The sequence below is a fragment of the Enhydra lutris genome, unplaced genomic scaffold (assembly GCF_002288905.1).
Source record: "Enhydra lutris kenyoni isolate GAN:26980312 unplaced genomic scaffold, ASM228890v2 scaffoldscaffold8, whole genome shotgun sequence".
In the NCBI taxonomy this organism is placed as follows: domain Eukaryota; kingdom Metazoa; phylum Chordata; class Mammalia; order Carnivora; family Mustelidae; genus Enhydra; species Enhydra lutris.
In genome coordinates, this window is record NW_019154092.1 from 19213436 (window position 1) to 19233195 (window position 19760).

At 43.6% G+C, this 19760-nt stretch overlaps 1 protein-coding gene across 3 annotated transcripts in view; it reads left to right on the plus strand.

Moving 5' to 3' along the window:
- Positions 1-19760, plus strand: part of LOC111142476 (laminin subunit alpha 3) — a 271036-nt gene that overhangs the window by 189612 nt on the left and 61664 nt on the right. The window contains exons 38-41 of one of the 3 annotated variants that reach the window (XM_022495666.1): positions 2100-2330; positions 6310-6423; positions 11276-11385; positions 13775-13855. In XM_022495666.1, the coding sequence (XP_022351374.1) occupies positions 2100-2330; positions 6310-6423; positions 11276-11385; positions 13775-13855 (536 nt within the window). Of the gene's footprint in view, positions 1-2099; positions 2331-3528; positions 3718-6309; positions 6424-11275; positions 11386-13774; positions 13856-19760 lie in introns of those variants that run through there. The other 2 variants (XM_022495669.1, XM_022495667.1) reach the window with 2 other exon arrangements.

Here is a 19760-nt window from a genome sequence, read left to right on the forward strand (position 1 = left end):
TGTGCTAGAAGAAACACACTGTCAACAAAGAATTACATATACAACAAAATGTCCTTCAAAGATGGAGGAGAAAGGAAGACATTACATTATAAACAAAACCAAGAGAATTCAGCGCTAACCAGCCCTCCTTGTAAGAAATACTAACGGGACTCTTTAGACTGAAATGAAAAGACACTAATAGACAATGGCTTCAATACATATTAGAAATGAAGAGCATTAGTAAAGGTAACAACATAAGTAAATATAAGGGGCAGTAAAAATATATCTTTTGTTTGTAACTTTTTTTCCTTCTGATTTAAAAGACAACTGCAATACAGCAGGGATGAAATGAAGCAAATAGAAGCAGTTTTTGTGGACCATTGAAATCCAGTCCATATTTACATAAATGGTCCAGCATGGGCAAATATATAAGGGCTGAATATAGATAGTGGTTGTTTGGGAATAGGTAGTAACTACAAATGGGCACAAAAGTTCTTTTTCTAGGGGGTGAAAATGTGAAACTGTATTGTGATGATTATACACTTCTGTAAATTTACTAAAAATTGTATACTTAAAATAAAGGACCATTACTGTATGTAAATCACATCTTAAGCTGTTAAAAATTTAAACTAAACTCCTATTCCTATCATATTTATATGTAAATAACAATAGTTACCATTTATTGAATGTCAACTACATGCTAGGCACTGGGCTGAACACTTTATATACACTATATTATTTAATTTGCTTTACTCTTCATCATAGTCCTGAGAGATTAGGTATTACTATGTCTGTTAAAGAGATGTGGAAACCAAATTTAAAGGAGGCAGCAGAATATAAAGATTATATATGAAACGATGTTCAATATCACTAATCATTAGAGAAATGCAAATCAAAACCACAATGAGATACTACCTTATGGTCGTTGAAATGGCTCCTATTTAAAAAAAATAATAAAAAACAGAATAACAGGTGTTGGGGAGAGTGTGCAGATATCGGAACACCTGTGCACTGTTGGTGAGGCTATAAGACAGTGGAAACACTGTGGAAAACAGTATTGAGGCTCCTCAAAAATTTAAAGGTCGAATGACCATATGGTCCAGCAATCCTCCTTCTGGCTGTATATCCAAAAAATTGGACACAGGGTTTTGAAGTGCTATTTGTGCACCCATGTTCACTGCAGCACTGTTCGCAGTAGGTCAGAGGTAGAAACAGCTGAAATGTCTATTGGCAGATGAATGGATAAAGCAAATATGGTATATACATCTATTGGAACACTATGTAACCCTGTCACATGCTGGAACATGATAGTTCTAGCTAGACAGATGCTCGGACGTAAGGGGATGACATTATGCCAAGCGAAATAAGCCAGTCACAAAAAGACAAATACTGCACGAGTCCACTTAGACGAGGTATTTGAAGCAGTCAGATTCATAAAATCAGAAAGTGGAATGGTGGTTGCCAGGAAGGGGGGGGAGGAGGAAATGAGAGTTATTGCTTAATAGGTAACAGAGTTTCTGTTTTGCCAGATGATAACGTTCTAGAGATCGGTTGTACAACAATATGAATATAATTAACACTATTACACTTAAAAATACACTTCAAAATGGTTGAGATGGTGAATTTTATGTTGTGTGTTTTTTACCATAGTAAGAGTAAAGTAAAATAACATAAATATGTGTGTGCAAGAAAAGATTGAGTTTCCTGTCCCAATTATGTGTGTTTAATGAGTGATCTAACTGCATGACCCAGTGACCTTCCACTTGCCTCTTTCCTATATCATTCTCGCTCAGTGTTTGCTTGCACACACAGAAGTACATTTTAAAATAAAAATAACACTGGGAAGTCTCATTTCATTTTATTCATTATTTCCTGCTTTCATTTTTCCCCTTTCATATGGCACTCTCTTCTTGGGAATAACCCAGGGCACCTGACTTCTGAATTACAAATCCACTATCTTTTACTTATTTATTTTATTTTATTTTTGTCTATTCTAGTCTATTCTCCCATATGCCCTGTAAATGTCTTCCCTTTGACTTGTGCTGGGTGTCTGTCTCTCTGAAACCCCGCAGAAGTGAGCCTGCCGAGGGGAAACCTTGTCTCTCTGTTTTCACTTGTAGGGAAACTTCAGACACGCCAGCAGCGGCGGCCCGGTGACCCGGGAAGAGCTGATGATGGTTCTGTCCAGCCTGGAAGACATGCGCCTCCGAGGCCTCTACTTCACCGAGACGCAGCGGCTCTCTCTGAGCGGGGTGGGGCTGGAAGAGGCCTCGGACACAGGAAGTGGGCGCAGAGCACACAACGTCGAGATGTGTGCCTGCCCCCCTCACTACACTGGTGACTCATGCCAGGTAGGAAGCTCTCCTCCCCTGTAAGCCTACCCCGCGGGACTGCCGTGGCTGGCCCTCTTGTCTGCCGCCCGGCACTGCTGCCCAGATGGTCCGCAGCACTCTGCCCAGCAGACAGGTGTCCACTGGGCTCAAGCTTCTGTCTTCCCCGGACCGCCTCCAGGTATTAAATAGGAAAAAGAAATCACAAACATCTCAAATTCCACAGGAAAGCCACAGGCACTCGAGCGATCCTGAGGGTTGTTGAAATCAGGACTTTCTGGGAACTCGAAAGGAGCGTCCCAGGATTTGAGACACTGCCTTCCCATTGGGTGACCTGGGGTTCTCAGGCTGTTCTTGAACAGAGAGTCCCTGCGACACCCGCTGCTGATAGACTTAGAGCCCAGAGAATGTCCTGATTCTTCCAGGGGAAGTTGCGGCCCAATTTCCTAGCTCCCAGCAGACCTTCCTTCATGTGAGTGAGGCCCAGCCAGTCTGACTTGTCCTCAGATGATTAAAAGGTGCCATAAAATGAAACCGTTTCATATCTCAAGCTGTAAGTATGGGAGGAGAGAAAGCACAATGTTTGGTGCAGTTATTAGGAAATAGCAAACATTGTCACTCAGCTTATTCCCTACACCCCGCGGGTGTACATTCAGCAACATCCTTCCCTTTCTGTCCTCACCCCTCAGAAGCAGAAAGCCCCCAGGGGATCTGAACTCCAGTTCCTTTTTTAACCTGCAAACATCACCTGTGCCGGTTTTCTGGAGACTTCTGTCTTGTTACATGTAGTCCACAGGTGGCTGCACCCTTCTTCTTCCCACCCACCCCCTTCCTCCTATCTCATTTCTGGCCCACCTAAATAAAATCATAGCCCCAGGGAAGGAGTGGAACCTCTCCATTACCAGCCTCCTGCCCAGGGCGTGTTCTCTGCGCATGACTCAGCCTGTGATTTGCAGCTGCTCTGATCGGCCAGTGCCGTCTGCGTCTGCGGGGTGAAGTGGGTAGAAGGTGGTGTGTGCCCCACCTCGCAGGAATTACAGAGCGGCGTGCTTCCCTGTGGGACTGTTATGTGTGCTCTCTCACTGGCTGACTCATGGGTGAAGTTTACAGGTGGGGCCTCCTGCCGCAGACAGCCTGCCTCACCTGAGTCAGGCGGGCCTGGGCACTGAGTAGGAAGCGCAGGTATAAGAGGAAGAGGCAGGCTTGCGCGCAGCCAGCAGGACGCCCAGGGACCAGGATGCCACCAGCAGTGAGGTGGTCAGCCAGGAGCGCTGGGTGGCTATGGATCCTGGGGGCAGCCCTGGGGCAGTGTCTGGGATATAATTCGCAGCAGCAGAGGCTAGCGTTTCTTCGGCCTCCAGGTCAAAGTCATCTGCAAGCAAGTCATGCGGACTTTAAACCCAGCCAGGTAACATCATCCCCTCTTACGTTCTGGTTTGGGATGGGGAAGGGTTCTTAGCTTTGTGACATTTGAAGTGAAGGGGATGAATGAGTTCTGGGTGGGCTGGGGGAGGGGCCCAGAGCCTCCCTGTCCCATTGACTGACAGTGTTTATTAGGGTGCCTGACAGATTGCTCTCCTGGGCTGTTAACCGCAAACCCTGTAAACATCAACCCACCTGGAAATGCCCAGGCAGCTCAGAGTCTGAACATTTGCGGGACGTTAGTACCCTATGAAACTTTGCCTTTTGAGAGTAACCCAACCCCTAAGACAAAAAAGTCCAAAGCCTGTAGACCTCCAGATTCTTCTTGGAAGGAAATTTACCTAAAAAGTAAACCACAAGAATCAGTGAAATCCGTGTTTACGAAAAGTGATGAGATCAAGTTTGTATAATACCTAACAAGACATGCTTCAATTTGCCAGGCATTAAACACTCATAAATTCTGTGCACTCGCTTTCTCTCTCTCTCTCTCTCTCTCTCTCTCTCTCTCTCTCTCTCAACTTTCTGGATATTTACATGTCTACTCAGAGACATAGATCCTATGTCTACTGAAATAACCCTGAAAACCTGATAGGGACATAATTTTCTCATTTGTACTGGAGAAGTTTATTGGAAAAGTTATCCTGAAAAGTTGTCCTTAAAAAAATAGTTGCTAAACCGTTTGACTGAAATAGTATATTAGGATACATTCATTTTCATGTAGGGTAAGTCTTCAGTACAATCTGTGAGCTTTACAGAGGTGAGAAAATGATTATATTTCAGTAACTGACAAATGTTCTCCCTAAGAGTCATGTGATAGTTACAGAACTCTTGCAGGGGACTTTTTCTGTTTCTAATCCAAAGCAAATTAGGGTGGGTGGTTTAGTTTTAATCAGGATGGACTATCTTCCCTCCAAAGCATGTTTAATTAAGGCTTTTTACTCAGGCATGTTGTCATAAATGAACCACATATATTTATTTATTTATTTGGATAATTTGTTCTTTACCAAATATGATTGTTTCATAAGCATGTAACATGATATATGGTGGTAATTAAGAGGTACTTAGTAGCAGAGAATATTTGCTTGTAGATATGATCACACCACCAGTGGCTGACTTTTGTTCGAACGTATCTCTCAGTCGTGTTTTCAATTAAAGAACATTCCTTTCATACTTCGATTCTCCCGTAGACAAGCCTATTCATATAACACATAAAGCAATCTCATTTTTTGCAATAGCTTCTTTTGCCTAAACATGGTTTCTAATAGCTGAAGGGAAAAATATATTGGGAATTATAATCTTACTGTGTACAATGTGTAGTAATTGGTAATTTGGGGAGAGGCTCCAATCAGAAACTGAGATATTCCACTCGGGGGAGTACATGAGGCTTTTTTTTCTCCAGCCCTATCAGGTTAGCTGCTTCCTCTTTCCCACCTGACCAGGTAGAAACTTTGAATAAATGAGAATGGACAGTTCATTCAAAAATTTCCCTTGAGTATAGCTTCAGAGTCTTACAGACTTAGTGCTGTTTAAAGAGGATTAGATAAAAGATGTTTGATCTTGAAATATTATTTTTCTGGATATTTTAGATAGGGCATATGAGGAGGTCATTAAAGAAACTGGGCACAGCATTTGGTTTTAATCAGTGTTCTGATTCAATCTGCCAAAATAAGCAAAATGTCTATGACTCTCTTTAAAGACAGAAATCTAAATAATTTTTAGTGGCTGGTGTTGGAAGAGTTGTTTCTTTTTCTATTGGGGGCATTCTTAACTAGAATTTTTTTTTTTAATATCAGTTCATCAAAAGTAAACTGTAATTCCTTTCGTCCATATGAAAAATATTAACTTGTCCTGGGAAGAGACAATGTGTAGAAATAGAAATAGTCAAAGGAGTATTGAACTAGAGAAGAAGACCAGCTCAATGGGATTCCCTCCAGCTGGGTCTTCATGTGTCCTATCAGAACTGAACACCCCTGCAGGGTTCTGTAGAGAACGCGTGTTCCTCTCCCCAGGGTTCCCTGTTGTCCCTAGACCAGTGCATGGCGGTGACGTGAGTCCTGTTCTGCCATTATCACACTTGAGTCCTGTTCTGCCATTATCACGTCAATCCAAATGAAGACTCATTAATCCTTCCTTCCACACTGCCTTCCCCTCCAGTCCAAACCCACCCTTGGAGGGCGAATGCCTACCAAAAGAGAACTTGAACTTGAAGGGATTTTCTTAGAGACCCTCCTGCTAAAGACTGAGATCCTGACCCTGTTTACTCCTCCATCCCTCCTCCCCTCCATTCGCCCTAAATCAGTTGAAGGAGAGGAAACCATTTCCACACTCCTCCCCTTTCTCTGACGTCCCCCTACCTGTCTCCCGCTCTGGCACAAGCACACACTCCTGCCGTGGTGTGGAAACAAGGTAGCACCTGAGGTAGAGAGCCAGTGGACCAGCCAGTGTTTGAAAGTAGAAATCTACACACCAGCTAAGGGACAAAAGACTGCATTAGTGAACGCTTGACAGTCAGAACTGTCACATGGTTTGGATAATAATTCTTTCTTTATATTGACTAAATGCTTTGTTTGAAAAATAGGGTTGTAGCCCCGGATACTATCGGGATAACGAAGGCCCGTATACCAGACGATGTGTTCCCTGCAATTGCAACGGACATTCCAGTCGATGTCAGGATGGCTCCGGAATATGTATCGTGAGTAAACTGATAGTCTAGAGCTACTCGCAGGCAGTCTGTGTCTCTCTGTCCCCTCCCCCGCCCACCACCACTCTCCTGGGCCCTGAGACATCAAATGTCCCATTTGCCACTAAACAGAGGTTGCTCTGTAAACGTAGGAGACTCCAGTGTGATCAGGCTGAAATAGTTCATACTCTACTGTTTCCTCCATTTTCACACGTGCCGTCAGAGAAGTCCTTTTGTGAACAGGGAAATTACACGTTAGCCTCTCCGTCTCTGCTTCGTTGAGTGTTGTAGTGGGTACATCCTGAGACTTCATTCTTGCTGGAAGATAGCAAAGCAGAGCCACCACTTTGGGCCCCCATTTGGTGGGAGTGGCAGGAAGTAGCAGGAGCCGTCAAAAGAGCCGTAGACCCCAAGTATATAGTGGGGGAGAAGATGCTAAGAAAGGCTTAAGGGGCATTCAAAGTCACTCAAACACCGATCTTCCATGGGCGCCAAGTCAAAGCGGGCTTATATAGGAAGACAGGTTAAGGGAGTCCTTGCTGTCTATGGCTTATCCCCTGGAAAACAATCTTCTTTGAGAATATTTTTTAAAAAATATTTCCTATTCAAAATTAGATTCTCAGGAAATTTTTCTTTTGTATCCTTTTTAGACATGGTTTATTCTGCCTTCCTCTCTTTCATCCCTGGGAGCCAGGGCCTCCCTACCTTGAAGGAGAATGGACAGTGACAGAGAAAGGAGAGAGAATCAGTACCCCCAGACACACAAGCCCCTACTTATGGGGTGCTCTTTGGAAATACATTCTTCTGGCACAGATTTCCTTTGCATTGTGTAATGCATCAAGAGTGTGTTTCAACTCCTTGAGTTCCTAGACTGTATTAAGCCAAGTTCAACATGTCCCAGGGAACTGTTTCCTTTGCAAGATGGGACAGGCCAGGACAGGACATTGTTGTAAAGAGCCTGATAGGATATTCCATAGGACTTTAACTTTGTAAATTCAGAAGGAATAAAAGACATTGGGAAAGACGATTTTTCAGCTCCTAAGTATTCTTTTATGATAGTTTATGCTTCGTACTGTATGCTGTGTGTAACACAGGTAGATGCTTTAATTTAAAATAAATATTTATCTTGTTACCAAACCGTCGCTAGATGTCGAGTCTACTTTATAAAAGCTGCCAAAGAACAAAGCAGGCGCTCTGTGTAGTCCATTCTCCCAGTGAGAGGATCACTGGTGAGTCATAATTCCTCTGTTTTAATCAAACAGGAAGATTTTCTTTCCCATTTCCTTTCTTTGTAGCTCTGTCTTCACTTGTCCCTAATGGCCATATGGTCTCTAGAAAGAATTCATTCAGGAAACCTTTACTGAGCATTTGCTATTGTGGGAGGTACTGAACTAAATGGTGTGGTTAAAACCATACAACATAATCCCCACTCTTCCGAGGCCTGCTGTCCCTGGGGAATGTGCCCCCCCCCCCCGCTGCGCGCGCGCGCGCGCGCACACACACACACACACACACACACACACACACACACACACAAAGAGGCCCAGAGGCCCTGCCTGCACTCACTTTACTTACTGCTCAGTGGCAGGCTCTGAGTGCTGCCACTGCTCTGGGGGGGGTGGGGTGGGGGATGCGCATTGCGTGGGAGCCAGGGATGCAGCCCTCCTTCTCAAAGAGCAGTAATGACGAGATCACGTGCTTGTCACCGTCAAATAGGCTGGTTCCTCTGCAGACTGGCCTTCACCGCTCAGCATCCAAAGTCAGTTTCTAAAATCTGGGACCTTCACACACACACACACAAATCTCCATGTCATTTCAAGAATAACCTTTGAAGTCTGGAGAGAAAGTTGCCGGGGTCCTTGCCGATTAAGCCGCGTGTGTCCAGGAGCAGCAGGCCATGTGTATCGTGGGCACCGTCAGCCCAAAGGACCTGCAGGGACAGGCCCCTTCTCTTTGCTGAGGCCCTGCCACTCCCTCTTCTCTTTGCCAGCTTTCTCCCCGTGTCTCCACCTCTCTCCAACTCCACTCACTTTTCACTCTGTCCATCACACCTCATCTACTTCGCTGTTCCCATGTTCTTTCCTTCCTCTGCCTTTGGTTTTCTTTCATTTTTTACTCTCTGCTGCTTGAGCCCCCAGCATGACTTATCTGAAGCTCACAGCCGACACAGGGCTCTCCCGAGGCTCCCGGCCAGACTCCCACATCCTGGGTGTGTGCTGTGTCCAGCTACGTCCGCCCCACTTTGTCCTTCACCCTCCAGAATACCAGTGGCTTCATGTTGCCTGTATACCCTGCCAGGCTCCTGCAACACTAAGCTGCTGTGTCCACTGTTCCCCTGCCCGGCGGGCCCTCCCTTCATTTCTCTACCCAGCCAACTCCTCTCCCATTCTCCTCCACGCAGGAGGCATCATCACCTCCAGAAGCTCTTCCTGGAGGTCCCTCTTGCTCTTGTGAGATGCTGGCACACGGAGATCATCGCATTTTCCACGTTATATTGAACATGTCCACTCACAGGGTCCTGTCTGCTCCCTGGTCAGGGTGCCGATCTGTCTTTGCAACCCTAGTACTTAGCATGGGTGGACACAGAGTAAATGCCCAGTGGATGTTGGGTGTTAGATGGAGCTAGGAGAGCATGTGCTGTGGGAGTAGATGTAGACTCATTCATTCATTCATTCATCCATTCACTCATTTATTTATTTGCTGTGAACCGCAAGGAAACTTGACAGGCAAATGTCTGCAGTTTGCAGGACTGAGAAGGACACCTTCCAGGGTAGATGCTCTCGGCTGAGGGTGGGGCTGTCTCAGACATTCTTACGGGACCTTATCAAGCAACACAGGTTCTCACCCCTTTCTACAATCTTCTCCCCACTCCCTAGGAGGACCAGAGTCCGGGGCGTTTTCAGTAGGACGCAGATGGCCCCGTTGCAATTCTCGTTTCTCTACTTCCTCGCGTCCCAATGTTTTCAGATCAGATACAGGATTAGCATGTATCGATTCAGCAGCCTTATTCTTCTTTAAGATCACCATTTCGAGTTTAACAAGGAAGGAAACTAAAGGGGAGAGGTAAATAATTAGTTCAATAGAATGACTTTTGTGAGGGAGGCAGGACAGTGGACAAGGGAAAGGTGAAGGAGAGACCGGTCTGTGGGTCCGGTAACCGGCAGCGTGGACTTGTTCCCAGCCTCCAGGCCTGCGGGAGAAGCCTCCACGGTGGGCACATGTGGGAGAAGAGGGAAGGATTCAGGGCCGGGATGAGTTTTCTGGAGATGATCCCATGTTAACATGTGAGCAGCCTCCTTTGTGTGTCTAGTGCGATTTCATATCTGGAAAAGATAGCCAAAGATGTCTTAACATCTTAGTGGCTTGTGTAATTGGCCGTTATGCAAAGGTTCATGAAGGATGGATCTGTTTAAGCTGAACAAACAGATGACGTGATGAGGAAGGGACATTATATCTCACATTCTGAGCAGGACCACGCCCACTTAGGATACACATGTGGGTTGTTTCTCACAACCTGGCTTCAGATATTCTTGAAAACTCACATCCATTAAAGTTTCCTACCAAGCCCCATCTCTGCATACAGAGGTAAGATTTGTGAGCAATTTTTAAAATATTATCCTTACTCCAGGCCATATAATTAACACAAGAGTATCTTGTGTAATTCAGAGTATCTCTGAATTATCAATTGCCCACAATAAGGGGAGTTTTCCTGGATAATTTTGTTCATTCAGATATTTGTTACTAGAGTAAAACCAAGAAATGTCACAGGGGGCTAAAAATCCCACAAAATAAACAACTTTGATACAGTTCTCTAGGATTTGTCTCATTGGACTGCTTAGTTGGAAAGTTGCCTCATCTCAATGCTTTACTGAAGGACAGCTTTCCGTAGACATTGACTTTGACATGAAAATAATTGGATTTATGTAAACACACAACTTATCTTGCTTTTTTTTAAATTTTTTTATTTGAGAGAGGGAGAGAGAGATAATCACAAGTAGGCAGGGAGGCAGGCAGAGAGAGAGGGGGAAGCAGGCTCCCTGCTGAGCAGAGAGCCTGATGCGGGGCTCGATCCCAGGACCCTGGGATCATGACCTGGGCCGAAGGCAGAGGCTTAACCCACTGAGCCACCCAGGCGCCCCTTATCTTGCTTATTTGAGATGCTGGAATTAAACTGAGGGCTTTCTTCTGATACGGGGCAGCTTTTTTGTTTTAACAAATTCCACATGTTAAACTTAATGACTATATTCCTCTTTAGTATGTGGTCATTACGTGATTTACAAGCAATATCAAGTTAATTTTCATAGAAGCTGTTCTTAGGGGAAGAGGATGGGGGTTGACATTTTGCTGAGGCTCTTTTTACAATCCTCCCAGCAACCTCGAAAAGTGGGTATTATTTCAGTGATACATCTTAAGAGAACTAGAATGTGTATAATCATTCATTCAATAAAATTGATTTATAAAAAACATGGAGGCTCAGAGGTAAAGTTTCTTGCCCAAGACAGTACAGCTATGAAACATTAGAGTGAGTCTGGATGCAGCTGTTCTTCCTGCATTTCATCTTCCAAATGCAAGCCCCAAAAAGCAGATGGAAGAATATATATATATATATATATGCATATATATATATATGCATATATATATATATATATATATATATATATACACACACACACATACATATATATATATATTTTTTAGCACCAACAATAATTGGATTGACGGGAAAAATATACCATTCGTGGACTGATATGACTGTACAATCAGAGGACCTGAGTTATAATTGTGTGGGGAATGAAGGTGGTAGTGACCTTAATAATAATCAGTGTAATCGGCTGCTGTTAATTGCGTGTTCCTCTGTCCCAAGAACTGCCAACACAACACCGCGGGAGAACACTGTGAGCGCTGCAAGGAGGGTCACTATGGGAACGCCGTCCAGGGATCCTGTAGCGTCTGCCCGTGTCCGCACTCAAACAGGTACTGGGAGAGCTTGAAAATAACCTGTAGAGACAGGAAATGGTTTGGTGGTTGCCTGGGATTGGGGGTGGGGAGTCGGGGGACACGGGAAGTGACGGCTAAGGGGGTGGGATTTCTTTTTGGGATGATGGAGATATTTTAAAATCTATCATGCCGGATAGTTTGTGCAACTCTGTGAATCTGCTAAACACCATGGAGTTGTATACTCGAAATGGGCGAGTGGTATAGTATGTGAATTATAGCTCAGTAGAGCAGTTACATTTTAAAAAGAACACACGAAAGTGCAAACCAAAAGCAAAACAAACAAAACAGTTTTCCAAGTATACACTTGGGCGTTTTTCCATTTCCTCTTTCCTTTCACTCTTCGTTTAATAGCTGAACATTATTTACTAAGCGCCCAATACGCGGCTAGGAGCCGGTGTTCTCTAGGTGCTGGGGAGACTACAGTAAAGCATACTGGCAAAGTCTCCTTTGTCTCACGAGGCTTCCCCTGGAGAATGTGGGCAGGGGCAGTTGTCACACTCAGGAAATAAATGCACAAATAAATAAGCATAATTTCAGATTAAGATGGGCTATGCAGTTGATAACAGGGTTATGTGATTGGTGGTGAGTGAGCAGACTCTTTACAGAGGAGTAGGAGGGTTTTCTGAGCAAGGAGCAGGGAACAATGAAATGGAGTAAGTTAGGTAGTGTCTCAGCAATGAAGGTCTAAGGCAAGGAAAAGACTAGACAGCCTCTGTGATGATGTGTTGGGGGAATAAGGAGGCAGCTGGAGTGCATTGCAGGAGAAAGGGCCAGGAGGCGAGTTGGGCGGGGCCCCCAGGGTTCAGACCCCATAGGACCTTGCAGGCTCTAGTGAGGCACTGGATTTATCCTGTGTGTTGGAAGCCACAAGCCAGTTCTGACCCACGGAAGGATGTGACCTGTCATTCAGGCTCCAGCAGGGCAGATCCATTACATAGGTGGCAAGCTGACACTTGTATTCCATGGTAACTCATATTCTATTTGGGCTTGGTACCTCATCCTATTCTTGCCCATTGTGACACGTTAGCGGTGGGTCCAAGCAAAACAACACAGCAACAAAGCAAGAGTTGATTGGAAAATCAGGAAGATGCCGCTAAGAGTGTAGGCAGCACGCTCACTCAGGAACAAGTGCAGACCACTAGGCTGATTAATATCAGACCAGTATCGGAGAAATTGGCCACGTTAGCAGAAGTCGCTGCCCAGCTGTGGCTTTTCTGAAGATGTATGTTGGAAACGGGCATCCTGTTTTGCTCTCTGGGTATTTGATACTCCTTAAACCGGTCCTGTCCTGGGGCTTGATTTGCAAAGGGATTTATCACTTGATACTTGCCTAGACTTGTTGGAACAGAAGCCAGAGGAGTAGATTTTCACGTGGTACTCGGGGAAGACTTTTCATCTTTGGTTGCAAAGCATATTGTTATCACGAAGGCCAGCTTCTGGCTTTCATGCAGTTGAAGTAATGCACGGTTCCTCAGATTTATCAGTGAAACACTGTTTTTATCTAATTCTCCCTCCAGCGATATTCATGCTGTTGACAAATTTCTAACTGTCCCTCTAGAAGTATAACTCTATCCATCTACTAGGCCAAGAGAAGCTTCCTAAATAAGAATTCTCTTATCAGCAAGTGATAAATGGAGTTACTTTCCCTCAGATTTACTAGGGTGTAATGTTCATAGACATCCCTCAAGGCAACAGAGTTTTTTCATGATCTGCTCACTTAATAAAAAAAAAAAAAAAAAAAAAAAAAAGCTTCTCAAATATGCACTAGTTCAGGACAAAAAGGAGAATCAGAATGCCACAACTTGATTTCAGAAATGTAAAGATCACCGATGATTGTGCCCACAGAACTATCTAGATGGGCAAGATTGCTCTGTACCTTGGTCCCTCTGGCCTGGCACCTTTTCTCTGTGGGAGATAATGTGCCCAATATGAAGGAAATAGAATAAACAAGGAGGAAAATTTTTTGAAGAATCAGAACTCTCTGTTCTTTTTTTCTGCCTAGACTTGTTTTATTCCTTCTTTGTTATTCCTGGAAAAATGCTGTTGTAATCATCTCTTTCAAAGTGAGTTACTTTGCTCTGTCTCAAGTGAAGGAATGTATTTCTCTAAGCCGAAAATAAAACCAAATAAATGCCTCCAATCCTTATTTACCAAGATATGCCCAGTGTGAGCTGAAATAATTCATCATTATCTATACACGTCTTAATGGACACATTTTTCTTCATATAAAAAGCAACCAGAGTCTTGGTGTCTGTTTCCATTTAATGCAAGTCAGTGCGTTGTAGCAAAAAAAAAAAAAAAGATAACGAGCACAAGGACTATCGATTTATATTTTTACTGAGGCTTTTTTCTGTCTTCCTTTAAGCTTTGCCACTGGCTGTGTTGTGAATGGGGGAAACGTAAGATGCTTCTGCAAACCCGGATACACAGGCACACAGTGCGAAAGGTGGGTACTGCCCCTCCCCCACTCCTGCTCTGCCCCTCCCCCAACACCCTCCCCTAGCCTGCAGGGAGGGTGGGCTCTGCGGTCAGGCTGCAGCAAGCACGGGCTGTGGGTGGGGCTGTGCTGGGTTGTGGCTCAGAGCTGGGTGGGCTGTCCTTTTCTCGGAGGCTAGAAAAAGGTCCCTAGGGAAAAATACAAGACTGCTCAATAAATCATTAACCTCCTTCTCTTTCTTGTTTTTCACATGTTTCAGAAATTTGAGAATGAGATCCAATATATCACAGTCCTATGGACGCCCAACACATACTCCTACATACGGCTATCCCCCTGCACACTCACTGGTACCCCTACCCCTATGTATTGCTACCTGCCCCTCCCCCTCCACAACCCTACAGACTTATACCCCCTACCTGTCCTTACTTACTCCTACCTCCATATAAATCCTTCCTTACATACTCCTACCCCACTATACACATCCCTATATATCCCACCCACCATACACGTATCCTTATATATCCCTTCCTCGTACACAACCCTCCCTAGCCTTAGCTCCCTATTAACTCATCCCTATATACTCCTCACCCTACAGATCCATCCCTATGTACCCCACCCCACGTATATCCCTACTTGCGTGGACACACACATACAACTCAACATACTCCTATATGCACACACACATATCCGCAGCCCTAAATATTCCTCCACACTCACACCCCTATCCCTACACATTATCCCCTCTCTATCCTCACCCATTGTGAACACCTGCCGGACAGTCTGTGTCATTCATTTCTGAATCACTACTGCCTATGGTGGGACTGTTCCTGTAATAGGTGTTCAGTAATGAAACAAAAGAAAAAATGTTGCAAAATGGAAACTATGAACTTAATTATGAAGGGCTATAGAGCCAAGCTTTCATTATTCGGAAGCAAATTTTCATGATTAGCTACCATACACAGGGCACTGCCAAGCCTTATAAGGGCCATAAAAGGTATTCACAGTCTTCCTAGGAGGATAGCACATACATATTTGAAAAAGTAACAGTACAGCATTTGAATCACATGGACAACATATTTTTAAATTTAAAATAACTTTATCATAAAATCAATACATACCTATAAAAATGATGTAATACAGGTGAGCAAAGAACCAACGAGGCCCGCTACACGTCTCTGTAGCTCAACATACTCATGCAGGCTCATATAATCCTACTTATTTACAGAAAACCCCAGTTAAAACTTGTATGTTCTTACTAATCAATCTGTGTGCACAGATGATTTCTTGAAAACAAGAGTCGATTGTTGTTTCACTCTCTGTTTCAATTTGCTTTCTCATCTAGAAGGTTAGAACTATCTTTCCATATCAATAAGTACTCACTGATAACATTGTGTCAGAACCAAGAGGTTCTGGAATCTGCTGGCCCTTGAGATAGTTCTACTGTTTTCCATCCAAAGCAGCACTAAAAGTAAATCCTTGCAGCTAATTATTCAGATTATTTGTGCACATAAATCCTCAAGGTGTAATTAATAGAAGTGGGTCCTTTGGATGGAAGGATAGGTGTGTTTTTCAGGCTTTTGACACATTTTGCCCAATTGCCCTCCCGAAAAGTCATCCTTGTTTTTATTCCTATCAGGAGCAAAAGAGCAAGTGCCCTAGCTTTTGATACCAGAAATGATCAAATTTTAAAATATTTGCCAGTTTGTTGGGGCCAAGTGTATATCATTTTAATTTGTATTTCTTTGTTTAATAATTAGATTGGATTTTTTTTCATGTGCTTACTGACCATTTGTAGATTTTATTTTTTGGATTGCTTTTTGGGTCTTTTACTCTTTTTTTTTTTTTTTTTTTTCCTAGTGGAAGGTTTTTTGTTTTTTTTTTTATTGGTTTGTACAAATTCTTTGGAAAGAAATGAACCTTTTGTACTACATGTTGCAGATATTTTTCTCAGTTTGTTTTTTGTTTGTATGGTTTTTTTGGCTTTGTGTTTTATTATATGCATCTATTCTTGTATTCTTCTGGTGGTCAGCCACTGGGGTCATGCTTAGGGAGGTTATAAAAATGTTTATGCTTCTTTGACTTCTTTTATAGTTTTATTTCTTCCTGTTGGTGAGAATTTGGAAGCTAGACTTTTGGTGGTGTCATGGCATCTCACATGGCAGGTAGAGAGTTAGGGTCAAACGTGCAGCTACAAGGGTCCAAGTAACTCTGACTACCCCAGGATCCCATCTCCATGACCCAGGGACCCATGCTGCAGGAAACACACAGTAATTAGCTGCATCCCAGAGCCACACTCAGTAGGGTGAGATGTTCACACTAGGGGAGGCACAAGGAAAGTAGGCAGTAAGGGGCCTGGCAGATTCCCATCCCTCATGCCATACTCACTGTGGGATATGTGCTCGCGGAGTGAATGGGGATAGCTTTTCCTTCTCTTCCTCTCATGCTATCACACTCCGTTCCCTCCCCTACCTCTCTCGTTTTTGTCAAGTACTTATAGTTGAATTCACTAAAGGTCAATGTGCATTTACAAAATTTTTACGTAAACTTAGACTCATTTCTGTACATTTCATTTGGTCTTTGTGCCGTTATCATTTCCATGTCATTTCCAAAAGTATAAAATGCCTTTTGATATTTGGTTGAGCAAGGCTTCCCACATAACTGTTATTTAAAATGTTTTCCTTAGCCATTCTGGCACCTTATTTTCCTGGATACACTTTAGAAAGAGTTTTACCTTATTTCAATAACCAGAAAATGTATTCAGCTGGATTTCATAGGAGGAAGGCAGGGCCACTCTAGACTGGTATTATCTGAGATCTTAGATGGACAGGGTGGGACCTGGGTAGGTCTAAGGGATGACAAGAGTCCGGTGGGGCTGGAAGGTGGCTCAAGTCAGGGAAGTAATGCAAGAAAACCCAAGGGCCTTGAGGATATTTGCCATGGGAGGAAGGTACAAGACTTAGTAAGGGGTCCTTGAGCATCAGTTAAGGGGCTGGACACTGTCCTGTGGTAAAAAAGAAGCAATTTCAAGGTTCTTCTATTTTCCATTTCCACAGGAGGAACATTGCCCACAATTGCCTCACATCTATTTTTCATTCTTTCTTTCAATGAAAAATGTATGGAGATCCTAGTATATGCCTGGCACTGGGCTAAACACTAGGGACACGTTAGCAGCTGGAGAAGAGGCTGTACCCTCAGGGTGTTATGATCTAGTGGTGGGCAGATATACAAACCAGCTGCTGGAACAGTGATGGAGAACACAACCGGGCTGGGTCCCGCCACTGTGGGAGGGACCTCCAACTAGCCTCAGCCTCCCTGGTGAGGGACAGAAGGGGCTGCTACACTGAGGCAGGAAGGATGGTGGGATGGGAAATAGGAAGTTTCTTCAGTTTCTGTGGTTGAAAAGCTGTGAGACTCCCACCTGGGAGAGGCATCCTAGTGTAATCCTCCTCACAGTTCTTCACAAACAATGAAGCAGAAAACAGCAACAGACTGTCTGAGGCGTCCATTTGGCAGGCAGCAGATCTGAAAAGAGAAATTCTTAATTAACAGTTCTCACAGATTGTGTTTGTTAACATTTGCTGTCTCAGGAAAGCAAATGAGGGTTTCTGAAAATTTTTTTTCTAGAACTTTTCCACAGGTAAATGCCATATTAATGTCAAATTTTTTCATTTGTTAAACATTTATTGAGGACCCCCTCTGGGCCAGGCATCATTCTGGCTCTAGTTGTCAGCGACACAGTGGTAGCTACAAGGACAAGATAGGGTAAAAGGAAAATATAAGCAGGAGCCGCTGGGCTGTGGGCAGCCAATGTGAGCACTGGGGTAGGAAAGGCTTCCCAGCTTGTACTGTGCTCTGAGGCACGCTTCTCCCTCGGCTGCTCAGAGCCACAGATGACAAATATGTTCTCTGCTCTTTATTTGTTGTCCCAATACCATCTATGATATCAGGAAGTTTTACTTCAATCCATTGTGTTTGGACACTAACTTAAAATGAGAATAAGGGAACCAGTTATTTCTGTAGTGGCTAATTAATGCTTTTTACCAGAGTAAGGAAGAAGTGGAATCCAACTTCCTGAATATTTATGTGACTTTAACATGAAGTATTTTGTAATTATGTTTCTTTTACATGGAAAATTTAGATATAGGTGAGCCATCTAAAAATAACGTATTTAGAACATAGATCTTTGGGCATCTGGGTGGCTCAGTCAGTTAAGCACCTGCCTTCTGCTCAGGTCATGATCCCAGGGTCCTGGGATTGAGCCACAGGTCAGGCGCTCTGCTCTGTGAGGCAAGCCCTCTTCTTTCTCTCCCTCTGCCCCTCCCCCCACCCTCAGGCCATCTTCTCACTCTCACTCCCTCTTTCTCAAATAAATAAAATCTTTAAAAAACATAGATCTTTTGCATAGTATAGTTTATGAAGTAGAATATGAGGCCTGTCACATCAAGTAAACCCTTATGCCAACTTATGCTTAGTGGACTTAGATAAGCTACCTCTGCGTAGTTACCTTGATAATTAGGGAGTGCATGGGTTTTCTGCTTCCTCTCTGCTTTCTGAAATGTAATCATTCCAAATGATACCAATTATACAAAGATGCATATTTACAGGAATAGTTCATCATGTCTTAAAATGGTAGCTACTTTTTATTGAGTGTCTATTATGTGCAGGCATTGTTTTAGATTCTTCACTACATTTTTCTCTCATATTCATCCATCCAAACAGGCATTGTTAGTGTAATCATTCACTTATTCCTTCTGCATATACTTAAATGTCACTTGATATGGGCACTGGCACTTACCCAGGAGCTAGCCATGTACCAGCCAGAGAACCCAGGCCCCTGTGGAGTTCACACTTTCATGACAGGAGTAGATGAGGGAACCAAAGCTTGAAGGGTTAAGATAACAGCCCATGGTTACACAGCACATAGTGGAGGCAGGGATCCAGCCAGATCTTCCCGATTGAAAGCCTGTGACCTTTGCACTTGATCACCAGTATATCCATTGGTTGAGCCTATAAAAATTACCTAACAGTTCTTTGATGCAAAGCTTAAATTTGGGGAAGAGAGTCAAATACCACATTCTCTTGATTCTGTCAATTCCGTTGATGAAAAGACAGCACACACACACATCGAGTTAATGACAGTTTTGGTGGGCGGGGGGAATACAGTGGTGTGGAACTTTGTTAATAGACAGAAGTATTTTAGTTTCCAGCCTAATTCCAGAAAATTAACATGTGTCTGTTTTGCTTTTTAAGAGCTTATTTATTTACGAGAGAGAGAGCAAGAGAGTGAGAGAGCACGAGCGTGGGGAGGGGCAGAAGGAGAGGGAGAAGCAGACTTCCCACTGAGCAGGGAGCCTGATACAGGGCTGGATCCCAGGACCCTGAGATGATGACCTGAGCCAAAGGCAGACCCTTAAGGGACTGAGCCAGGCAGCCATCCCTGTTTGTTTTTGTTTTTGTTTTTGTTTTAACAGAAACTTGGTATCAAGGAAGTATCTTTTAACTTAAATAAGGAATTGAGTTCTCATCACTAAATTATGTGGAATAATAAAGGCTCCAAGCCAGGGGTAGGCACTATAACTGCTCTCAGTCATTTTTTTTTTTTTAAGATTTTATTTATTTATTTGACAGAGAGAGATCACAAGTAGACAGAGAGGCAAGCAGAGAGAGGGAGGGAAGCAGGCTCCCCGCCAAGCAGAGAGCCCGATGCGGGACTCGATCCCAGGACCCTGAGATCATGACCTGAGCCGAAGGCAGCGGCTTAACCCACTGAGCCACCCAGGCGCCCCTGCTCTCAGTCATTTAAGCTCATTAAATACAGAACTGCAGCAATTTGTGCAAATATGAATTATGCAGCCTTGAAATAGTCCAATAGGAAATATTAATAAAATACCCATTTTTGAACACATTTTGAAAT